At 44.0% G+C, this 21,988-nt stretch overlaps 1 protein-coding gene across 1 annotated transcript in view; it reads left to right on the forward strand.

The window, feature by feature from the left end:
* The window catches only part of FRRS1 (ferric chelate reductase 1), a 240,179-nt gene that overhangs the window by 123,203 nt on the left and 94,988 nt on the right, over window positions 1-21,988 (forward strand). The window contains exon 8 of the mRNA XM_086954631.1: window positions 8,766-8,913. Coding sequence (XP_086810757.1) covers window positions 8,766-8,913 — 148 coding nt within the window. The remainder of the gene's footprint in view (window positions 1-8,765; window positions 8,914-21,988) is intronic.

The raw sequence follows: 21,988 nt of genomic DNA on the forward strand, positions 1-21,988 counted from the left end.
GGGGTCGGGACCTATGGTCTCGAGGTAGGGAGTTTATAGTTTTGACACGGTTCAGACAAACATGTTACCCTTGCAGCACGCCAACTAAACAACGGAGAAATTAAGTTTAATCATTGTTAATACATTAGCATTAAGCTCAACTGAAGGTAGTGCATCTCTAACTCCTCTATAAAGAAGGGAAGAACAGCCCATGAGAAGGGCTAGAAGTGTGCCTCTAATACATCGTTGGACCCCCCACTCTTAGCAAATGAGGAGCTAAAAGGCAACCAAGCCTGTGCTGGGGTAGGAAAGCAAACAGCTGAGATACCATTGGTACTCTACAGAAATAAAGAATCTAAGGAGTGCATGGTTTAAAGGCTGGCTGCTCCCTCATCACTCAAAAGATAAATGGAACAATGCAATATAAAGACATTCATGGACAATAGTGTAGAAAAGGAGTCTGGAAGAAGACAGTAGAATAGGTCCGGCCAAGGAGATGATTTACAGTTTGGCGAATGGGCTACTCTGTCACAATATCCAACCATCCTCATTACAAGCTCCTTATATAATAAGGCACTTGTGATTAGAGAGATGGGATATCCACCATGTTGGGATTTAGTAACCTGTCCATCAAACTTGAAATCGGGCCCTTATTATCTATAGTTTAGTCAAGGAGTGGTTTCTGCACCCAGCAGTGGTCTGGCACGGCCTTTTGGCAAAAAGGAAGATTTAACTAAGGTCTCATCTCTGCACTCGTAGCTTTTTTAAGCTTGTGTGGACATTGCCTACCATTGCCTGGACTTATCGCTATACTTTTGGTATGGGAGTCACTGGATGTGCATGGACTCCAGGGAAGAGTGGGGTCTACCAGACATTACGTCATGACCCTAGGTCTGGGAAGATCATATTCGCTCTGTTGAAGACCCACCGCTGTGGCACCTTGCTGACCATTGCACATCTTCACCAAAGGTGCCGCATTCTCCACTCACAGCTTCGAGGAGTAGCTCCATTTGCCCGATTTCTGCTGCTTCTCCCACACTCCTAATATCCTGGTAAGCGGGAAGGGATTCTGGTAGGTGTGGTAGTGCTTAATTGGACACGCTGTGCCGTAACATTATTTGGCACAAATAAGCTTTAGTAAAAACTGTTAATTTAAACTGCCACTGTGCAGAAAATATAACTTAAAGCTCCATGCTAGCATTCTGCTGCAGATCAGTACATTTTGCTTTTTATAGTCCAACTCTACGCAGATGGGAATGATTGTTTAGTGTAAAAGCGTACCAGAGTATATACCTCAGTGCTGGAATCGTTCTAACACTGTGGATCCTACAACTATCCATTCGCGCATGGAGGATGTGAGAACAGAAATGTAAATCGTATTTTCTGTTCTTTATATTATGTAGGTTTCAAATCTTCAGATCGATTATTCTTGGATACAGAATTACTCCAACTTCTTTGAAAATCTTCTATATTGTAAATTGTTCACATTAAAAAAGCTGCTCTTGTACATCTTGTCAAAAAAAATAGCCCATAAGATACACAGCTGAAGATGCACAGCTACAACCGACAAGCTTCATAGTAAAAACAGGCTTTGCATCTACGAGGCAGAAACTTTAGCTTTTTGCATCAAATTCTTTTTTTATGGATTAAAAAGATTTTCTTGACCATATCTCACATACATTTCTATATGAGATTTTTTCCTAAAGTTACTGGCAATCACTATCTGGCGTCAACCCCCCAACACACCAACCTCTTCCCCCCCCCCTCCTCCCCCCTCCCCCTTTTCCAGACCTATCCGTTTTCTCGCATAAAACAGATGGAGAGATGGACTTTTTAAATTTAAAAAAAATTACGATAAAGAATATTTGCTAAGAAGTTGTAGTAGTTTGGACTGCTTAATAGATTGACATCTAGTTGATATGATCTGAAACACTATTGTTTAGCGTACATTTACAGCTGATGTACTAAAGTTGCAAATCTAGCTTTTTAAATGCAAAAACAAACTCACACACACATCCTCTGTGATGCCATACTGTGTCTGTTATTGTTTTAGATGTAAGTGGAGAACAGTTTCTCTTCATGCTTAACTCTTCTGCACATTGCGCCATCTGTGCATACAATGCATCTGCCCTACCAGAGTTAAATATGCCTATTTATTTACCAAAGAATGTTTCAGTTCAGTTTCAGGGGAAGGCTACAAATATTTGGAAGGCTAGTGATTAAAATATCAGTCGCCTGACGTGCAGAAAATAAAATATTTTAGGTAAACCTGACGAACCTGGTAAAAAAATTAGTTTCGTGCAGATGCATATTCTACCTGCAGAGCTTAACTTATTTAGAACAGGCTTGTTTGACATTCCTAATAAAAAAAAAATTAAAAGCTACAATAGGTGAGACTTAAGGCCACATGTACAATCGCTACATTTTGCAAGTTCCTAATTGCGACATTTTGCGAGTTCCTAAATGTGACTTTGCGACTCACAATCAGTAAGTCGCAAAATGTGATGTACTAATGTGTCTCGGACACATTTAGTGATTCCCAGTGGGTCAATATTCACGAGGCTGGTCGCAACCTGCGACCCATTGGCAGGGCCAGACTGGGAACCGCAGCCAGCCCTGGCAGATTCTGCTCGACTGGCCTTGGGAGGGTGGGCTAGAGGGAGGGCTGGGGGGTGATGATAAAAAACACCGCTCCTGCTTTTGTTACAGGGTGCTGATATTGCAGTACAACTGGCCTCAGTGACAAAACCGGCCCCCTCCCCTCCGGCCCACTGGGGAAATGCCCCGTGCCCGCTACTGCCAGTCCGGCCCTGCTCATTTGGAAGCACTAACAAGCATTTGCAATGCAATAGGTCTCGCATTAGGAAAGTTTGAGCTATTTGTCATGTAAATGACACATTTTTTATTCATGTGTTGGTTTTAAAAATAGCGAAATTAATAACTTTGTCATTTACAATGCCAATACTTTTAACTTTTGCAAATATGACACCTATAACATTTGTAATGCAACATGTTTTGTATTTACGTGACTTAGATGTATTGTTATTACAAATAATGTTAAAAAAAAATTAATACTTAAATATGGCGGCTAGGGTGGTGGCGGCTAGGGTGGTGGCGGCTAGGGTGGTGGCGGCTAGGGTGGTGGCGGCTAGTGTTTTTGTGGCTAGGGTGGTGGTGGGTAGGGTGGTGGCGGCTAGGGTGTTGGCAGCTAGGGTGTTGGCAGCTAGGATGGTGGGGGCTAGGGTGGTGGGGGCTGTGGGGGCTAGGGTGGTGGCGGCTAGGGTGGTGGCGGTAGAGTGTGGGCAGCTAGGGTGTGGGCGGCTAGGGTGTGGGCGGCTAGGGTGTGGGCGGCTAGGGTGTGGGCGGCTAGGGTGTGGGCGGCTAGGCTGTGGGCGGCTAGGCTGTGGGCGGCTAGGGTGTGGGCGGCTAGGGTGTGGGCGGCTAGGGTGTTGCCAGCTAGGGTTTTAGGCGGTTAGTGTTGATGGCGGCTAGTTTGTTGGCGGCTAGTTTGTTGGCGGCTAGTTTGTTGGCGGCTAGTTTGTTGGCGGCTAGTTTGTTGGCGGCTAGTTTGTTGGCGGCTCGGGTGGTGGCGGCTCGGGTGGTGGCGGCTCGTGTTGTTGGCGGCTCGTGTTGTTGGCGGCTATTTTGTTGGCGGCTAGTTTGTTGGCGGCGGCTAGGGTGGTGGCGGCTAGTGTTTTTGCGGCTAGGCTGATGGCGGCTAGGCTGATGGCGGCTAGGCTGTTGGCGGCTAGGCTGTTGGCGGCTAGGGTGTTGGCGGCTAGTGTTGTTGGCGGCTAGGATGGTGGCGGCTAGGGTAGTTGCGGCTAGTGTTTTTGCAGCTAGGGTGGTGGTGGCTAGGGTGGTGGTGGTGGCTAGGGTGGTGGTGGTGGCTAGGGTGGTGGTGGTGGCTAGGGTGGTGGTGGTGGCTAGGGTGGTGGCGGCTAGGGTGGTGGCGGCAAGGGTGGTGGCGGCTAGGGTGGTGGGGGCTAGGGTGGTGGGGGCTAGGGTGGAGGCAGCTAGGGTGGTGGCAGCTAGGGTGGTGGGGGCTAGGGTGGTGGTGGGGGCTAGGGTGGTGGGGGCTAGGGTTGCTGGCGGCTAGGGATGTTGGCGGCTAGGGTTGTTGGCGGCTAGGGTTGTTGGCGGCTAGGGTTGTTGGCGGCTAGAGTTGTTGGCGGCTAGAGTTGTTGGCGGCTAGAGTTGTTGGCGGCTAGAGTTGTTGGCGGCTAGAGTTGTTGGCGGCTAGAGTTGTTGGCGGCTAGAGTTGTTGGCGGCTAGAGTTGTTGGCGGCTAGGGGTGGTGGCGGCTAGTGTTTTTGCGGCTAGGGTGGTTGCAGCTAGTCTGTTGGCGGCTAGGGTGGTTGCAGCTAGTCTGTTGGCGGCTAGGGTGTTTACGGTTAAGGTTGTTGCGGCTAGGGTGGTGGGGGCTAGGGTGGTGCGTTGTTGGTGGTAGAAGGCTGTACTATGTGTGAGAGAGAGTGTGTGAGGGAGAGTGTGGTTGTGAGTTTGTGCAATAGTAAGGGGGAGTGAGGTAGTAAGATAGTGAGGGAGAGTGATGTTGTGATGTAGTGCGGGAGACTGAGGTTGTGAGGTAGTGAGATAGTGAGGGAGAGTGAAGTTGTGAGGTAGTGAGATAGTGAGGGAGACTGAGGTTGTGAGAGTGAGTTAGTGAGGGAGAGTGATGTTGTGAGGGTGAGGTTGTGAGGTAGTGAGGGTGAGTGAGGTTGTGAGGGAGAGTGATGTTGTGAGGTAGTGAGAGATAAAGAGAATGAGGGAAAATGAACCCCACTGAACATGAAAGTTTCATGCTACATTTGTTTGGTGCGGGGAGATTTCCCCACTATCTGACCTCCCACAGACACCATTAAAAAGCAATTATTGGCAAGGCAAACTGGTTTCACCTATGCGAGATATATTGGCTTTGTCGATGTTTTCAGGCATGATGAAAAGCAGCAAACCTGCTGCTGTGGAACATAGCTGAAAGCAGAGCTTTAAGTGGGCCGGGTCCTTCCGAGTCTCAGACCTGGTAGTCTTTTATATCGGTCATAGAAAGGGGTACCTATCGGGCCCTATAGTCATGTCATTAACTTTACTGTGAAAACACAGATAATTTCTGAGGAATAAGTGTAATAAATATTCATTTAATCCATGCCAATGACTCGCGTGTAGTGTATATTTCACATGTTTTATTGAATCTTGCACTCCAGATTAAGATGTTGTGGGTTTTTTGTATTCAGTTTATTACTCCTAAGTATTCCCAAGATGTTGTGGGGTTTTTGTATTCAGTTTATTTCTCTTATTTAGCGCATGATTAGAAATTAATTGCCGCCAGATGTTTATAAGGACCACGATTAAGAGGTCTACAGGTGAGGCTGAAGGCAGTGCGAGTTTCTCTTACTCAGTGGCCCAAAAAGGTGTTCACATTGCATGATTATCCAATCTCTGGCCTCTCTGCAGAGCATACACTGACAACCATTGTCAAAGAAAATATATAATCCTGACTGGTTTTAGGTGTGTGTCAGTTGTTGTGTTTTTTTTTATGGATTCAATAACAGAAAGCTCAGAGACACCAAAATACTTATTAGGAGGCACCCTATTTGAATGACAGATATTTAGTCTGCATGTTCACGTGATTAAGCCACGCCTACAACTACAGAGGCCTCTCTCTTAATAGGGATCCCCTTCATTTTTATCCTACTTAAAGCTCTGGCTAAAAGTAAAGAAGACAATAATGGTTTGACACTGCCCACACACTGGTGGCATGGTAGCGCTGTTACTTTCTTTCCTTTAAGCCACGTTGCACAGTAGCCAGCGCTTCTGTGTGCAACCTGTTTGAAAAACATTGAGAAGATCAAAAGTTCTCGCATAGGCGAAAAACCTATTGGTTTTGCCAGTGCTTGCATTTTTCTTTCTGTTTCCTTTGGTTTCTCCGCCTCTGGCTGCCCTTTCGCACCTACTGTCAGTGGGGCAATGGGGGGGGGGGGGGCTGCATTGTGGCGCAGACTGATGGACATCTTGCCAGGAGATGGGAAATCTGCACAACAACAGTAGAGCTGGTGGAAGTCTAGTGGGGGGTCTCCTGGGGAGGGCTTAAGCGGCTCTTTAGGGATGAAAACACTTGGAAAGGAGATGTGAGAGTTGTCACTTGGGCCCTTAAAGCCAAGATCTGCTGGTAGATAGCAGTCGCTGCTGCCAGGCGCCAGGAAGCCCTGTCTCCCCTCCGCGCAGCGCTCTAGTAGGGCCGAGGTGACGAGGAGAGCGGAGGAGTGCGGCCCCTGACCCCCACGTGCGTCTCACGGACTCATAAATACTGGTTTTAAAGGAGCCACCTCATATCCGTGTCGGAAACAACCAGCCATGTTGTGCAAGCAAGAGTTGCTACACAGCCGACATCCGAGGATAATCGCAAACCGTTGCTGTCATTAATTCACTAAAAAGGCAGCACAGTAAAGATGACCTCAATTCCCAAAAAATATTCACTGAATTAAAGTTCAATCAAGTTGGTGGCCTTCACAATTAAAACTTAAAATATTTAAAAATACGTCAGTAGACAGCCCGCGTTAAACACCACTACATTCAAACACTTTCTTTTTAAGAAATTCTACATTGAAAATGTATTTGCAATACCGTTTACATGCAACAATCCTAGCACAATGGGAGACATGTAAACCTCAATGTATTTGCAATACCGTTTACATGTAACAATCCTAGCCCAATGGGAGACATGTAAACCTCAATGTATTTGCAATACCGTTTACATGTAACAATCCTAGCACAATGATATAATGCTGATTTTAATCTGTGGAGCAAAGGCAGATCTCTGCGGCAGGCACGTTACCCTACGAGCTGCCTGGTCAGCTACAGACTGTAGAAAAGGTGGAAAGTAAACGAGCGAGAGAAGGAAAGTGAACAAGCTCTCGGCATTGCGTGGCGGGGGGGGGCAACGTTCCTTTGAAGTAGGAAGGGTGGGAGGGAACGAGCATATGGGATGTGAAGGATCAATTGACTGCTTTTTTTATTTAATGCGATTTCATAAAGCGCGAACTTTACCCGAATGTGTCAGAGCGCTTTACATAAGAACTAGTTGCAAATCATAAGGACTAAGGATTACATACGTTACATAAAAAATGCAAGCAGAAACCAGACCGAAGCAGGGAGAGAGAGCAAAAAAGAAACGCAAAAGAAGCTCTCGGCATTGCAGGGGGTGGGGCAGCCGAACCCTTTGAAGTAGCCAGGCTGAAAAAAATGCAATTAGGACGGCCTGCGGCCGTGAATAAGTGACGGCGGGGGGCGGGGAGAGAGGAACAGATGGCTGTGAAGGGAGAAAGGCTGCTGGCAGGGGGAAGGCTCGTGCATGAGAGCAGGTCACGTGATTGGGATTCACGTGAACTGTTGAGAATCCTCATCGTAAAAAGTCAGCTTTGTGGATGGACGGCAAAAGGTCTCTCTACGAGACCTAAAAATAGAGGGATGGTGGCCTGCTGGGGACAGCAGGCTACCATGTCTTGTTTGCTTTTGAGTAAAGCAACTTTTTTAATTTTTTAAATGCAGCCCGTTTTCTTTAAAGGAAAATGGGAAGTGTTTCAAGAGTCGGCAGTGGTCCGTGGGGCCACTGCCTGCTCTTAAAAAAAAAGAATAATAATAATTCGACTGGCTTACCACCTATGAAAGTAGGTGGTAAAATGCAGATGTTTTTGCTACCGCGTTTCGGTTACAAAACATTCATACAGCCCCCTGCAACTCGCTATTAGAAAGGGACGCCCTTAACACTCCCCTTCCTAATAGAGACTTTCTTACCCATTTTTGCGATTTGGTAATAGGTTACCGACTTGCGAAATGGGGTTAGTACATGTCAAAAGGCTATTTAGATGTCAAGAACCCGTTTCTCTGTTTGCGACAGCTAAAACCTTTTGTACATGGCCCTTAGTTTTTGTTTGTGGCAAGGAAGTCTTTCATTGTGTGAATGCTAGTACACTCTTATGCTAAAGGAGACCTCCGCTCCCATTCAAGTTAAACCCAGTCACTTCACTTAAATAAAAAAAATAAAGCAAAAAGTACAAAAAAAGCAAAGCCCTGTTACAGATTTAGGTGGATGTACACTTGGAGATTAAAATGCACAGCATTTCACTATACACACATTTAGAAAAACTCTGCTCTCCCTGTGGTAGCAGAGGTGTGCAGAAACATTGTGTAGTCCAGTAAATGCCAAGTTTCTAGATTATAATATTTTTAGGATGTTTGAAGAGACAAACCTGTTTGACATTCTAAGAAATTACTGTTTTAAATATCATGAAAAATGCTCAAAAAAAAGCTGAATCTATTTGAACGTATGATTTTTGTAAACCACTTTCTTGATGTCTCTACCATTGGGGGTATTATTAGATGTATTTTCAAAGCACATTTCACTCCTTTGGTTTGATATGAACAACTCGGTTTTACACATGTTATCACCCTCAGTAGAAGGAAAGGCCGAGTTGACCCACGGAGATTTGAACTTGTTGCCATGAGGTCCATCAAAGATTTCAGTGGTTCTGCTGAACCATTTGACCTGGCTCAAGGATCACTACCTAATATAAACCAAGAGTAATGTTTTTGCATTTTGTGATCAATATTCCAGAGAAAAAGGAGTAATCGATAGAGCAAGGTGTAGTGTAATTTGCTAACACGGTAATGCACTGACTCAAGTGTGGTGCATTCCAGTCTTGATACCACAAGGACAGAAATAACAAATAGGCTACATTGTGTTGTTGTGAAGTATCATTCGGAAACTGATCGATTTATTGTTTTCAGCCCGTCCTTCAAGATACGGCGTGGAGGTTGGCCGATGGTGTCATTCAATGCTCTTTCCGGAGGAACGTCCACCTTCCCATGTACAAATCGAGATTTGATCTTGACCACCCTTATTACATATTTGTAGCTGATGGGGAAGCACGCGATGGTAAGTTGACCAGGCATTCTAATTCGCCTATTCCTGACAAATTGAAATCCTTCTCACAGTAATAGATTATGCACCATTTAAATAAACCATCGTCAATCTTTTACGGTTTAGCCAAGAGTAGTTGGTGCTCAGGTAGCATCTGTGTGGCTTTTGCAGGCTCACTACTTATAAATTTCATGATCAACTCCAAGCTAGCACTCAAACATTTGAAACAGAAAACATAGTGAAATTGGAAATTTGATATTCACATATTGAACATTTATGAAATTAGTGCCTATAATTCAGTAAGTCTTTTGCATTTTCGGTTTACTATATGTCTGCAGTGATCATTGGTAGCTAAACAAAGAGGAATTAAAATTAAGAGTATTCATGATTAACAGTACAGTGACCAGTTAGTAGTGCAAAGTTCAGAGAGTCCCAACAGTTTACAACAAATAAAATTGCAAACAAACCAAAAACATTAACTTGTGTCGAATGAGACCTTCTGCATTTTTTTCTGTATCTTGCTACACTTTGCACTTGGAAAAAAAAAAGCTATTGTATGAAATTGGGTTATTAGTCAAGAAGGGTGACTACCCACCTCGTAGAACAATCACAATCCTTGTAAGAGCGAACCATCAAAGTCACCAAATTAACCTTTGCTCAAACCTCTGGTAGCTATGGCACAGAGCAGAAAGGCTTAATTTTGGGCAATGTGTAAAATGTTTATGCATTACCAAAACAGTAATAAAAGCAACACATTATCCCTACCAGATTAGAAAGAGAGTGAATGTTTAGAAATAAATTAGAGCAAAAAAACAAAAATCCAGTAGAGAACAGAAGGTTGCTTTGTTAAAGTTTTAACTAAAAATAGCACTAAAAAGCATTAAGCGTCAACCGTAGTCAACTTGCTGCTGTAGACTGGACCTAGATGAGATTTGAGTCCAACCTTGCTGGAGTGCAGTGCAGTGCAGATCCAGAAACCATGTTGGATCCGGTAGGGGGTTTTCCCTTTAGATAACAAAGAAATGGAAGTCCAAAATCTGTAGTGAAGCAGGGCAGTTGGCTGTAGCAGAAAAGAGCTCCACAACGTCGGATACCGGTTGGACGCACTCCTCGTGAAGCTATTGGTTTTGGCAAGAAAAGCTCAGAGAGGGAGAAATATGAATTTCACAGTCGCGGAAGTCATGTCGCTGTCCAAATCCTGTTGGTGCCTTTGTCAGGTTAAGATAGCTGCATTTGCGCTTAGACACTTTTTTGGAACTCTGAACTGTTCAGCAGGGCAAGGCTGTAGACTAAGAGCAAGCAGGTCCAGTCCAGTGAGCTCCTCTCACTATGAAAATTAAAGGTCCAGTCCTCCTCTGTTCTTCCCCAGGTGCAGAAAGTGTTCTTAAGAGAGTGCAAAGGGCATGCCACATTTATGTCTGACACTAGCTTGTGGGTGGGGGGGGGGGACTCCTAGCCCCTCCCTAACTAATGTGATAAAAGTTCTCTCTGGTAACTTTGACCACTTTTGCAGCAGTTCCATCTGCCCTACGGCACAGTACCGCTCACTCCTAAAATCCTAAATGGTCAAACCCTTCACCATTGGTGTGGCCTGGGTAATGAGAAGCTCCTCCTTTGTGGTCACTCCAAACTAGTTCTGGGGGTAGGTCCCCTTCCACTGGAAGTGGTGCCTGCCTGACTGGAGGAACATAACAAGGCACCTGTCTGTGTGTCATCTGACATCTGCTTGTGATAGGAGAGGCCTTTTTGAAGTGAATTCAGTTCTTGGGTACAGCCCAAATTGTCATCCTGCTTGATGAATAAAAACACTTTCCCAAACTCAGGACTTTTTGACACCTCAGGCAGTTGTCAAACCTCATTCAGAGAAAATGCATCAGCTAGGTTTCAGTTGGAAAGCTCATGTAAATTAGCCTTTAGGAGTTTCAAGCATATAAGTTAACTTTCTAAAACCTATTTTTCTTTAATATGTATAAAAAATCCAACATTACCATTAAGTTGGAGGTTTAGTAAATATTATAAAGAGTTGTTGAATCTGGTTTCTAACAGGTCTCTACCCAGAGATATCACACTTAATATTCACTACTGCTTCCAAGTATTTCTTGACGGACCAGCCAGCTCTCCTACAGTGAAAACAGCTTTTGGTTGTAAGTACAGGTTAATATTTACATTTCTTTTTCTGCTACTTTTCAATGTCATGCACCCTGCATTGTGGGCTACAAGGCCTACTTAGTGGTGACTTTTTAATATTTAGAAGTAAGGTTTAGACTTGCCAAAAAGAGTTTATTTTGGCAGGTCAAATTGCAGGTTTTACACTGGTCCTATCAGGCTGCAACGGTAGGCCTGAAACTATATTTGCACTGTCACTGTAGTGGATGGCCCATAAGGTGCTTGAGTCCACTAGGGCAATTTTAATTCATACATATACCAGGGACCTATGTGCAAAATAAGTATGCAAATTAGGAGTATACCAATTTAACCATGTTAAGAGGGGAGAACAGGCACTTTACTATTGGTTAGCAGGGGTGAAGTGCACGTAGTTCTCCTATTTATTACTGTATCTGGATTTTTGAAAAGTTCTTCACACTCCTAAAAACAAAAACACCTGAGAACACTTGGGGTTTGGGTTAAAAAAGTCTGTGTCGGAAGGCCACTCTGTCCTGGCCTTTGCCTTTACAAATGATTGCTGTCCGGGGCATTACTTTAATTTGCTCAGTGGAGCACATCCAAACTCCCAGAATGCATTGAGTTGTTCAGTGAAACCCCAGTACTGGTAACACAATCTTTGCCACCACACAGATTGAGGTGGCATCCCTCCTTTGGGTGAATAGAGCAGTTGCATAGGCGAGGGAGAGCGTTTCCCTTAGAGCAGTGGTTCCCAAACTGTGCTCCAGTGCTCCCCGGGGAGCCATCAAACGAAGCCATGGGAGCCGCACACCAAGCACTCTAATGCATTTAATGTTGAAGGGTCTGTTGGCTTCAGTTTAACCTCATGCGCGCTATTGTTATTACGCTCGTATGCTGAGATTTTAAAAAACTCATGTAACATGACGAGCTGGGCTCGTCATCAGCGTGCGAGGAGGCTACACCATGACGAGCCCAGCTCGTCATCAGCGTGGAAGGGGTTAACTAATTAGACTTAAACGCATGATGTCGATGATTTCTAAGTGACGTGCCTAAAGCTGTAGATGTAGTCCTTAATTGATGGGATGTCGAGGGAGATGAACTCCATATTTCCTTGGATCCCCACATTCCATCACTCCCAAAGTAAGAGGAAGATGCCTGATTTATTTTGTTAGACTCGTTAATAGTTTTGTTTTTTCCCCAAATGCATTTTTCACCAATGCAAGTTATCAGGAAAGTACAGTTGTCCTGTCTATTAAATACACTAAGTAATAAGTATTGCCATTTGTACTCGAATCATAGGTACTTCCAGTACACACTTTTCAGATAATCTCGAAGACCCCGAGTGGGCTACAGCATGCCCTATTAGTTTTTGAAATTTTTTGTTCTGATTGTGGTCTCGAGGTCAATGTGGGGAAGACGACATTTATGGCTTTTAACCCGCATAGATCTTTTAAAGGCAGAATATGCGTGAACAATCGCCCATTGGACAGGTAGGAGCGTTCACATATCTGGGGGTCCACATACAGAGTAACCTAAAGTGGAACCAGCAAATTGATCTGGCAACACTCAAGCACAGGCAATTGGCGGGAGCGTTATGTCTAGAGCATAAGAAGTCACTCCCCAAACCCATAAGACCAGTGCTCCAGGTTTGACACGAAAGTGGTCAGCTCATCACTATATGGGGCTGAGCTATGGAGGTTTGAGAGTACAAAGGAACTGACTGTGTCCGAAAACAGGTTTCTACGTAGCATCACCAACCTCCCCAAAGTACAGCATTGTGCCCACTGCACTATGATCTTGGAAGAAAGTTCCTTTAAAACATTGTTGGGTTTCGTCCGGTATTATACTGGCGCAGGTTTTGGACAACACCGGAACTAAAAGTTTATCCCTCCGGTTTCATGGACATAATTAAATCGGACCGCTTTCATAAGATTAGATGGCTCCGGGCTGTTGGAGACATTCTGGTTGACCTTGGTCTGAACATGCTCTGGGATGATCCGTCTGCAGGCAGTTTTCCTTCCAAAAAGAACTTGTAGGAAAAATACTGGGAGAGGATCTCTCTCCATACCTTGAGACCTAGTGAATCAGTCACGTTGGCGGGCACATTCTAGAATTCAAACATATTGCGCACCTTGACCTATACTGGGGCATAATAGCAAAGCCACTAGATAGGAAATTGTATTTCCAGTTGAGGGTGGGTTCGCTACCCTTAAGGTCTCTCAAGTCAAGGTGGTCTAATCCTTTTGACAATAAGTGCCCTACCTGCCCGGCCCACAAAGAAACAGTAGCTCACATGCTTTTTGCTTGTCCAACTTATGCAACTCCCCGCAGGGTTTGGCTGAGACCACGATGTAAGCTGCTAAGCAGACGCAGAAGCGCAGAGGCCGAAAGGCTTATACTCACAAGCACTTCATCCACCACTTGAACAGCTGTTGCGAAATATCTAGGGTGGGCATGGGCAATAAGGTCAAAATTAATGTCATCATAAACCTCTCACTATCATCTGTAAATACTGACTTTGTGCTTTAGCTATTTCTAGTCACCTGCTATCTGGTTTGGTTTTATGCGCTTGAGCCTTTAGGCCCACAAGAAGAGGGTACCCTTGTTGTGACACTAACCCTGGGCATAACTCTATGCTACACTAATGAAGCATGCTAAGTTTGTACTAATTCGCACTTCACAAATTACACATAGTACAGTACCAAAACTGTGCTTAATCACGTAGCCGCTAAATCAACAACATCCTCAGATGCTTTGAAGAAGCAATTTTACATGCTTAAAATCATATTAAACCAATTCACAAGAGTGAACGTTTACAATGAATACACTGGGCAATGAGAGAGCCGATGATTTTTGGGTCCCCCCTAACCTAGGGGGAGGACCAAGCAGATGCCTTGAACAGAAAGAGCATAAACAAAAAGCACATTTTGTTGAACTTCAGTGGCGGTCCCATCCTCTTAGGACCACCCCAAGAACAGTTATTGGCAAAAAAAACAATCCCAACCAAAGGTCCTGCAAAGCATTATGGAACGTGATTAGCAGTGGGCAGTGAATATTATAGTATCCAATATCAAAATAATTCTACAAAGAGCTGCAGTTCACCCAGTCGTTACTAGATGTCCCTCACGAGTCAAATGGAAAGCATTGTAATTATTCTTACATCAAGCTGCAGTTCCACTAGTCGTTACTAGATGTTCCACACTAGTGAAATGCAAAACCATTGAAATCCTTTCATCAAGCATTTGCATTTGACTCCCAAAAATCTTCACCTGTCTCACTGCTTTTGGGTGGAAAAACTTTGTGAACTACTGGCTTAGAGCTTTGGGCATTCATTTTGATGATCTGTACAATTGCCTTGATATGTATAGCTGGGGAAACCCCAAAGAGGAACAGTGGAAAAAACATCAGTGATTTTGAAGTTGAGTTGTGTGGGAATGTGCTTGGAATACCCTTCTACATACAGAGATGACACTTCAGTCTTCAACAACAGTTGAGCAGGTAATGAAGATTTCAAGGTGCTTCTATGAGCACATTAAAGAGGTTGAGGCTTCTAATACTAACAAGCCTCACAATATATTTGTTCACGATTAAAGTTTAAGCTACAAAATGGCGTCAAGCAGTAACGGCTCTTCCGCTAAGGCGGAGGAGTGTCTCCATAGCTCAATGTTTATCATCATTTTATTTTTCCCGTACTGACCCAGTTGCGTTTTGTTTAAGGGGCGGGACTGGTCTGTCTGTCAGCAGTGGTAGGTTTGGCCGGCCTTCTTGGGCCAGCCAAGCAGTCATATGCACTTAGCATGTTCCTTACTGGCAGTAATACACAGTCTGGGTTGGTAAACATGCACAGGCTCCCACTCCCTGTCTGAGCGCCGAACCATGGCACTTTGACCACTCAGAACGCTGCGATAAGAGCATTGTAATAGACTAGGGGAGTCTAGGAGCCTGCGTGCTTCCTGCATTGTCAACAGAAGAACAGAGAAGAGGCAGCAGCCTGGTAAGTGGAATTTTCTTCCCTAGTTTTGACAGAGAAGCAAAAGTAAAATGGTTACTGTCGTAATTTATATTTCAATTTGATTTTTCTATTTTCAGGAGCTGGGGGCTTGAGCTCCATTCATCTTTCCTTTGTATATTTGGTTAGCTGCAAACCTGAAATAGATTGCCTTTTGCTAATAAATGAACGGACGAGTTTGTATTGCTTAGTTTTTCATTGCCACGCCATTACTAACAGCATTTCTAATAGATAATTCTCACGTGCAGCCTTTTCACTAATGAGTTCATAAGCTATTTACATTGGTGTTTCAGTTTGCACAGATTAATAACAGCATCGTTCCTATCGGTTGCCTGGTAACCCAGCATGAGACAAATGTATTCTTGTACCACCAAAGCGCCTGTATGAAAGCAAGAGGTTGAGATGGTGTTTAACTTAGTTTAACTGCATTAAAAACTGTGAAAAACAAAGATCCATTTAACTAGAAGCATCGCACCGGTGCAAAAAGTGGAACTCATCATGTACATGCTTTTTTTTTAATTTATTTTTTAGCATGCTTACTATGGCCCAAATCAAACTGTTTACATATGCATTTTATTATATAAAAGGGGTTTCAGCCATTCCAATTAATAGGAATATCAAAAGTGGTTGAAATGGATGTGGACTTTTTTTTTCCCCTGTCCCTTCTTTAGGTAGGATGCCCCTCGCATTGAGTGAATGAGTGACGTGTATTCAGTCATTTCCAAGCAGTCGGACTTATAGAGCTTTGACTCCCTAATGCAGGACCATTCAGGTTTCATTGCTTACCTAAACTTAAACTAGTCATAAGGAGCCCAATTTCAGTAAAGCTTTCCTAAAGGGAGGAGCAATAAGGAATCCACATTGGTGAATGTAAGAGCACAGGAGGGTTCTCACCGCTTGGACTTAGAGATGGAATAGTTAGAAAATTTAGTTGTGCAATAGGGACAGGGAGTTAAAAGCAAGGCAGGTTTTTCTGAGGAAATATTGAAAGTATCTTCTTTTACATAAATAAACCTAAAAAGAGAGCGGTCTTGAATAGAGGAAATAAGATTTGTGGGGTTGAATAATCGAATCAAAAGGCCATGGAATTTGGCAAAACACTCATGTTAAAATTCCTTGTGTTATTAGCCACCTTAAAATATCTTCACTTAGAGTAGTACAAATACAGAGAAATTAAGCACTTCGATTCTAGTGTTTTTTGAGTTTAAAGAAAAAAAAATGTAAGTGGAAAAAATGTGATAACACAATTCAGTGTGTTCCAATTAGCTACTTTAGCCAGGAGAATGATTGTTGAAATAATTTATTTACTGGGATTTGTTTTCTTCAATCTTTGTTTTCTAATGGTAAGCAGCTAGGTCAAACATCAGGTTTAACAGGTGTTGCTCAATGGTTGCCTAAATTAGAGCAAGGTCCACTTTTTTTTTTTCTTTTTCCTAAACATATTTTGTCATCTTTGGGATTCTCATAAAGCTCGCGGAGATCTTGAAACAAAAAGTTAGAGCACTAAAACCTAGAAGAGCGATATATTTTTGGAGAGAAAAGCAACACAAACCTATTTTGCGTGAGAACTATCACACTAGACCATGTTTCGAGGAGCAGTTGAGTCGCTTTTCAATGCCGTTTTTAGGTCTCGCCTAGCATTGCAGCACTCATGCGCTGTAAACCCTCCGAGGCATATTAGTAGTAGTGCAGGTTTTAGAAGTGGAGTTGAATCCCGCCCATCTTTTTTTATTGGCTGCCGTCATCGTTTATGGTAAACGCTGGCTTCTGATTGTAAATGAGTCTTCTTTGTTACCGCCCTGTCTCCTTTTGGGTCCTCCCATCCGGACTGGATTGTTTACTTGCGGCGTTACATCTGGTGGGCTTTATCTGGTGGGTGAGCACTGTTTTTAAAATGGACCCTGATGGGGACAATTGCGGCTGCAGCTCTATGGGCTCAAAATTGTATGCTTTTTATTATTACTTTAATGAGTGCGGCGTCCGCTAGGGACACAGCGCTCACTTTATTTATTTATATTTAGCATTTATGTTGAGCGCGGCGTCCACTTAAGGGACTCCGCGCTCTGTTTTTTTACTTTAAAACTGAGCGCAGCGCCCATTTCAAGGACACTGCGCTCAGTGTTAAAGTAAAAAACAAAAAAAAGAGCGCAGTGTCCTTGAAGCGGCGACACGCTCAGTTGTAAACGTAAACATTTGCAATGTAATTGGACCTATTGCATTACAAATGCTTGTTTTTGTTTATCATGAGGCACGCACATACGTTTTGGGTGCCATGTGCCCACTTTTGTATTTATACACATGACCTACTTATTTACATTACGGTGCTCGCTTTTGTTTACACAGTGGTGAATATTTGAAAGAACGGGGAGGAAGCGTAAGCAGTTTGGAGTCTTCATTTTGGAAGATAAGCCGACTGATGCCTGGTATTTTGTTTGGATAAGTGGCAGGAAAGGTTGTAACGCACATCACACATTAATCTTTAGGTGAGAGGCTTGTGAGAGAGTGCTGTCCCCAATCTACCAACGATGACTAACAATGTACACGTCTACTGCTTGGGTTGTTGTCAGGTGCTTTGGGCGGCTAGGAAAGCTTTGAAAAAAGTATATTCTGTAGACACATGTACACAGAGTATCGCGTACTCCGACGTCACGCGCACATGGGTAAAAGTGGCTAACAGCTGGTAAAGTACTCCAGTGCTACAAATCACCCAGACTCGTCTGACAGATAATCGTTTAGGGAAGAGTCTGTGTGTGCTTTTGAGTGTGTCTTTGTGTATTGTGATAATGTGTTGTGGATTGTGTCTATAGTCTTGCCTTCAAAGGTGGTGCTCGTCCAAGCCATCCATACACAGCTCAACTATCAGTCATATACATAATCCACATCACGTTTCATGATTTGCTTACATGAACACGTGAACATGCATGCCTCTTTACAAAACACATTTAAAAATCTAGGTTTCACGTAATGTCCTTGAATTGTCTGTTTGTGTATTCATTTCTTTGTGTGTCTGTGTGCGCCAATATGTCTGCAAACTTCGGTTTGAATGTATTTGCGTGTTTGTCAGGGAGTAATTGTGCGTAAATGTACAAGTCTATTTTTCTGTGCCTGTCTGTGTGTTTTTATTGCGTCTTTCTGTGTGTTCCTTTGCATCTGCGTGTCTGAGTACTTACGTTTGGATGTAGTTGTATGTGTGTCAAGATGTATTTGTGTATGTTACTACGTGTGGGGGAGTCTATTTTTCTGTACGTGTATGTACTGTGTGTTAGTGCGAGCGCTCCTGTGTCTCCGAGTACTTACGTTTTAATGTATTTTTTGTGTGTGTGCCAGGGTGTATTTTTGCGTGTATGCAAGTCTATTTTTCTGTGTGAGTGTTATGCGTGCTTGTATTGCATTTTTTTGTGTGTATCTGTGCGTCCGTATGTGGTTGCGTACTAAAGTTATGTGTATTTGTGCGTCACTGTACGTGTGGGCGAGTGTACTTTTCTTTAGCTGAATTCATGTCTGTATTGTGTCTTTCTGTGTGAGCATCAGTGTGTGTCTTAGTACTTATTTTGGAATGTATTTGTGTGTGTCAGGGTGTATTAGTGTGTGACTGCGTTTAAGTTTGCCAGTAAGTGTGTGCGTGTCTGTGCGTGCACTTGTTTTTCTTTGCTTTCACAAGTTCAAGTCGGGTCAGCACTGTGTCTTGCTCTCCTTAGGCTCTGTGCAGAATGTGTCTCTGCAATGTGACTGTGACCCTCTAGGGCTATATCTGTAATGCTCCAAATCTGAGAAGCAAAGCTACACTTTATTAACACCGAAGTTGTCACCTTTCTGTGAAAAAAGAGCTGCCATTTACTGCAGTAGAAGTGCCAACTGTTGGAATGTGAAAAGAAATTCTATAAAACTCAAAATAGCAATCATCTTTCTATTTGTTTTAATAATCATATAGATCTTATTTAGACAGCTTTAGCAAACACTTTTAAGTGATTACTTCACACTGTTTTGGGTGTATATTTCATAATTGTGTGAATAATTGTACTGCCGCCTGTACAATAGTCTTATGCGTTGATACCATAGTGAGTATGTGAAAGAGATTTTGAAACTTTTCACTTGTCTTGCAATGTATGGATGGGTCAGTCAGTTTGGATCTTAAAAGCCTGGATCAATTTATTTTTCTTTTCTTAGACCCTCTACGTGGGTCTAAGAGGAGTTGAATGGGTAATTATCCATGGCCTCTATTTGAGTGATGGTGAGTGAATGCCTGATGCTGTGTGCCTTTAGTTGCGTATATGCTAGTGGAGTGGTTTGTATTTTACTTGTAACTGAACAGTCAAGAAAGTATCTCTGTGAGCATTTTGGGCAGTTGGATGTTACGTAATGCCAAAATAATTGATTGGGGTGGTGATAGTGTGACCCCAATAATTTACTGACCTAACATTTTGATCACCCTAGCATTGCCTTTGGTGATCCGGTGCAGACACCCTTGATCTGGCGATTAGAGACCCCACCCTACCTGACATTCGGCCTAACAAATGGCAAAGTAAAATCAAAATAGTGACTGGGATCACTGAAGAACTGAGCTCTAGATCAATGGAAAGCAAAAGAGTTTAATTACAAATTAAGATAAAGCCAGTACCAGGTCAGAAATCAGAATTGACAAATTCAAATAAAGAACAGTAACAGCATTTCTAAATGAAAAGATTTCAAAGGTGTGAGGCAATTTAAATTCTCGCCTATATAAACCGAGTTTTGTAAGGGAAAAATAAAATTGTCCCCATCTACATAACGGGGTTTTTTATGGTTTAAATCTTTTTATTGGAACATTTTCAAAACCTATTCATCATTTCGAGGGCATCACCAAAGCTGTGCACCCACAACTAAAGTGTGCCATAGCTAAGAAATCGGTGCGATAACACACTGAAGGCAATTGAAGAGAACATAACATGACTCATAAATGAACCGGAATCCCTCCCTCCCACCCTCACTCCCTCTCCCCTTGTCCACTAAAAAAAAGAGAGCAACGAAAAAGAGTAAGGCCTGGAGTTAATTAGGCAAAAAAGCACATCAAGACCCCTCTGACTGCTGGTCCGATATACGCAGAAGGCAGAGATACATGGGGCATGTGACTGCCTTAAATTCAACAGAAAGGAGGGACAGGAAGGGCTGCCGGAGATCGTTGAATGCAGGTCCTTTTCCTACGAAGGTCAAAGTTAGCTTCTCCATGCCTAACGCATGCCAAAGGCGGTTTGGCCAACCGGTAAAGTTAGGGATATGGTGGGTTCGCTAGTGTATCAGGATGTTTTTGACTGCAGAACCCAGTGCTATTGCTATGAGATGGCCTCTGCGGGATTTTAAGGGATAAGTTAATGGGTTTGGGAAGCCTAGTAGGATATACACAGGAAATCATGGTATTTGCGTATCCAAGTGCTTATCTACCTCATCGAGTACTTGTGTCCAGTAAGGTTGGATATGGGCGCTCTCCCACAGTAGATGCACAAGAGTGCCCCTGCACCCTCATTCCCGCCAGCATTCCACCCCTTAGAAGGATCCATTGAGTGTTGACGCACAGGTGTATTATATCAATAAGAGGCCAATTTGGTAAGAGTTTCAGTCAATCCCATGTGGTATGCGGAGTGGATGGCTCTGTAAAATATCCCCTCCCATTCTTTGTTGCTAAGTGTCCTGCCTAGCTTCCATTCCCAGCGCTCGCGGCTAGCTTTGTACATGTGTGTATTCCTGTGCAGCAGCCTCTTGTAAAGATCTGAAATTTGTTTTTGTCCGAAGTGTGCGTGACAAGCCACTTTTCGTATGTGGTGAGGTGTCTGCTGGCCAAGGGTCTGACCTGGTTATGAAGGCCCAGTGCGGAATCTGGAGGTATCGAAGTCTGTCGGCCTCAGACAACCCATAGTCCAATTTAAGCTGCACTTCAAACAAGTGTCCAAGGGAGCGCCACTTTGTGGATCTCCACCGCACGGAGGCTGCTACGACTAGGAATGGATGAAAGTCCGGGTTATCAAATAGGGGAGTCAGTGGCAAGGAAAAGGTGGTCAAGTTGAGGCTCCGGTGATAGAGGACGCGTATAAATGAGGCGGCCTATATGCGTTCCGAAGGAAGGGGGATCCCCTGCAGGGGCCTACCAGCTACTGCTTGATCTTGAAACAACCAATGTTTCTCGGACTCCAGCCGGCTCTATTCCAACAAATAACGCAATTGAGCAGCCTGGAAGTATAGCTGGAGATCCGGGACACCAAGGCCCCCCTCTTCAGGGGGAGCACCCTCAGAGCTTGCTTCATCCGCGGCTTGCAACCGCTCCAGATGAAGTGTGCCAGGTCAAACTGGGTTTGCTGTAGCCACCCCTGCGGGAGTCGAAGAGGCAAAGCCAGGAACAGATACAGGAGCTGGGGCAATATAGTCATTTTAACTGCCGCTATCCAACCAAGCTAGGTGAGTGGGTAATGCTTCCACTGGCCCAATTCTTTGCGTATTTTCACTCATAGTTGTGCATAATTGATTGGCACGCTATTCGGCAGGGGGGGGCGAGATGAATCCCGAGGCAGGGAACTGAGTTTGTCACTCGCTGTACGGGGTGGCTTCTTGAAGATGTGCCCGTGTGGAAGACGACAAGGAAAAGTAAAGTGCCACCGACTTCTCCATGTTTACCCTGAACCCTGAGAATTAGGCAAACGTCTCCAATTCCGTGAGACATGCCGGAAGTGCGAGAGTTGGATTAGACTGCGATATCAGGACATCATCTGCGTATAAACTAATCGTGTGGGTGCTTGCCCCCCCCTCCCCCCCACCCCCACCCCCAAATGTAATCCCGGTTATCTCTGGGTTGTGCTGAATGTGGGACGCCAGAGGTTCCATGTAAAACGCAAAAAGAAGGGGTGACAAGGGGTACCCCTGTCTTGTGCCCCTCTCCACAGGAAACCGTGACGACGTGTGGCCGTTGGGAAGCGGTAACAGTTAAAGACG

This window comes from Lissotriton vulgaris, chromosome 1_1, assembly GCF_964263255.1.
Source record: "Lissotriton vulgaris chromosome 1_1, aLisVul1.2, whole genome shotgun sequence".
Classification (NCBI taxonomy): Eukaryota; Metazoa; Chordata; class Amphibia; order Caudata; family Salamandridae; genus Lissotriton; species Lissotriton vulgaris.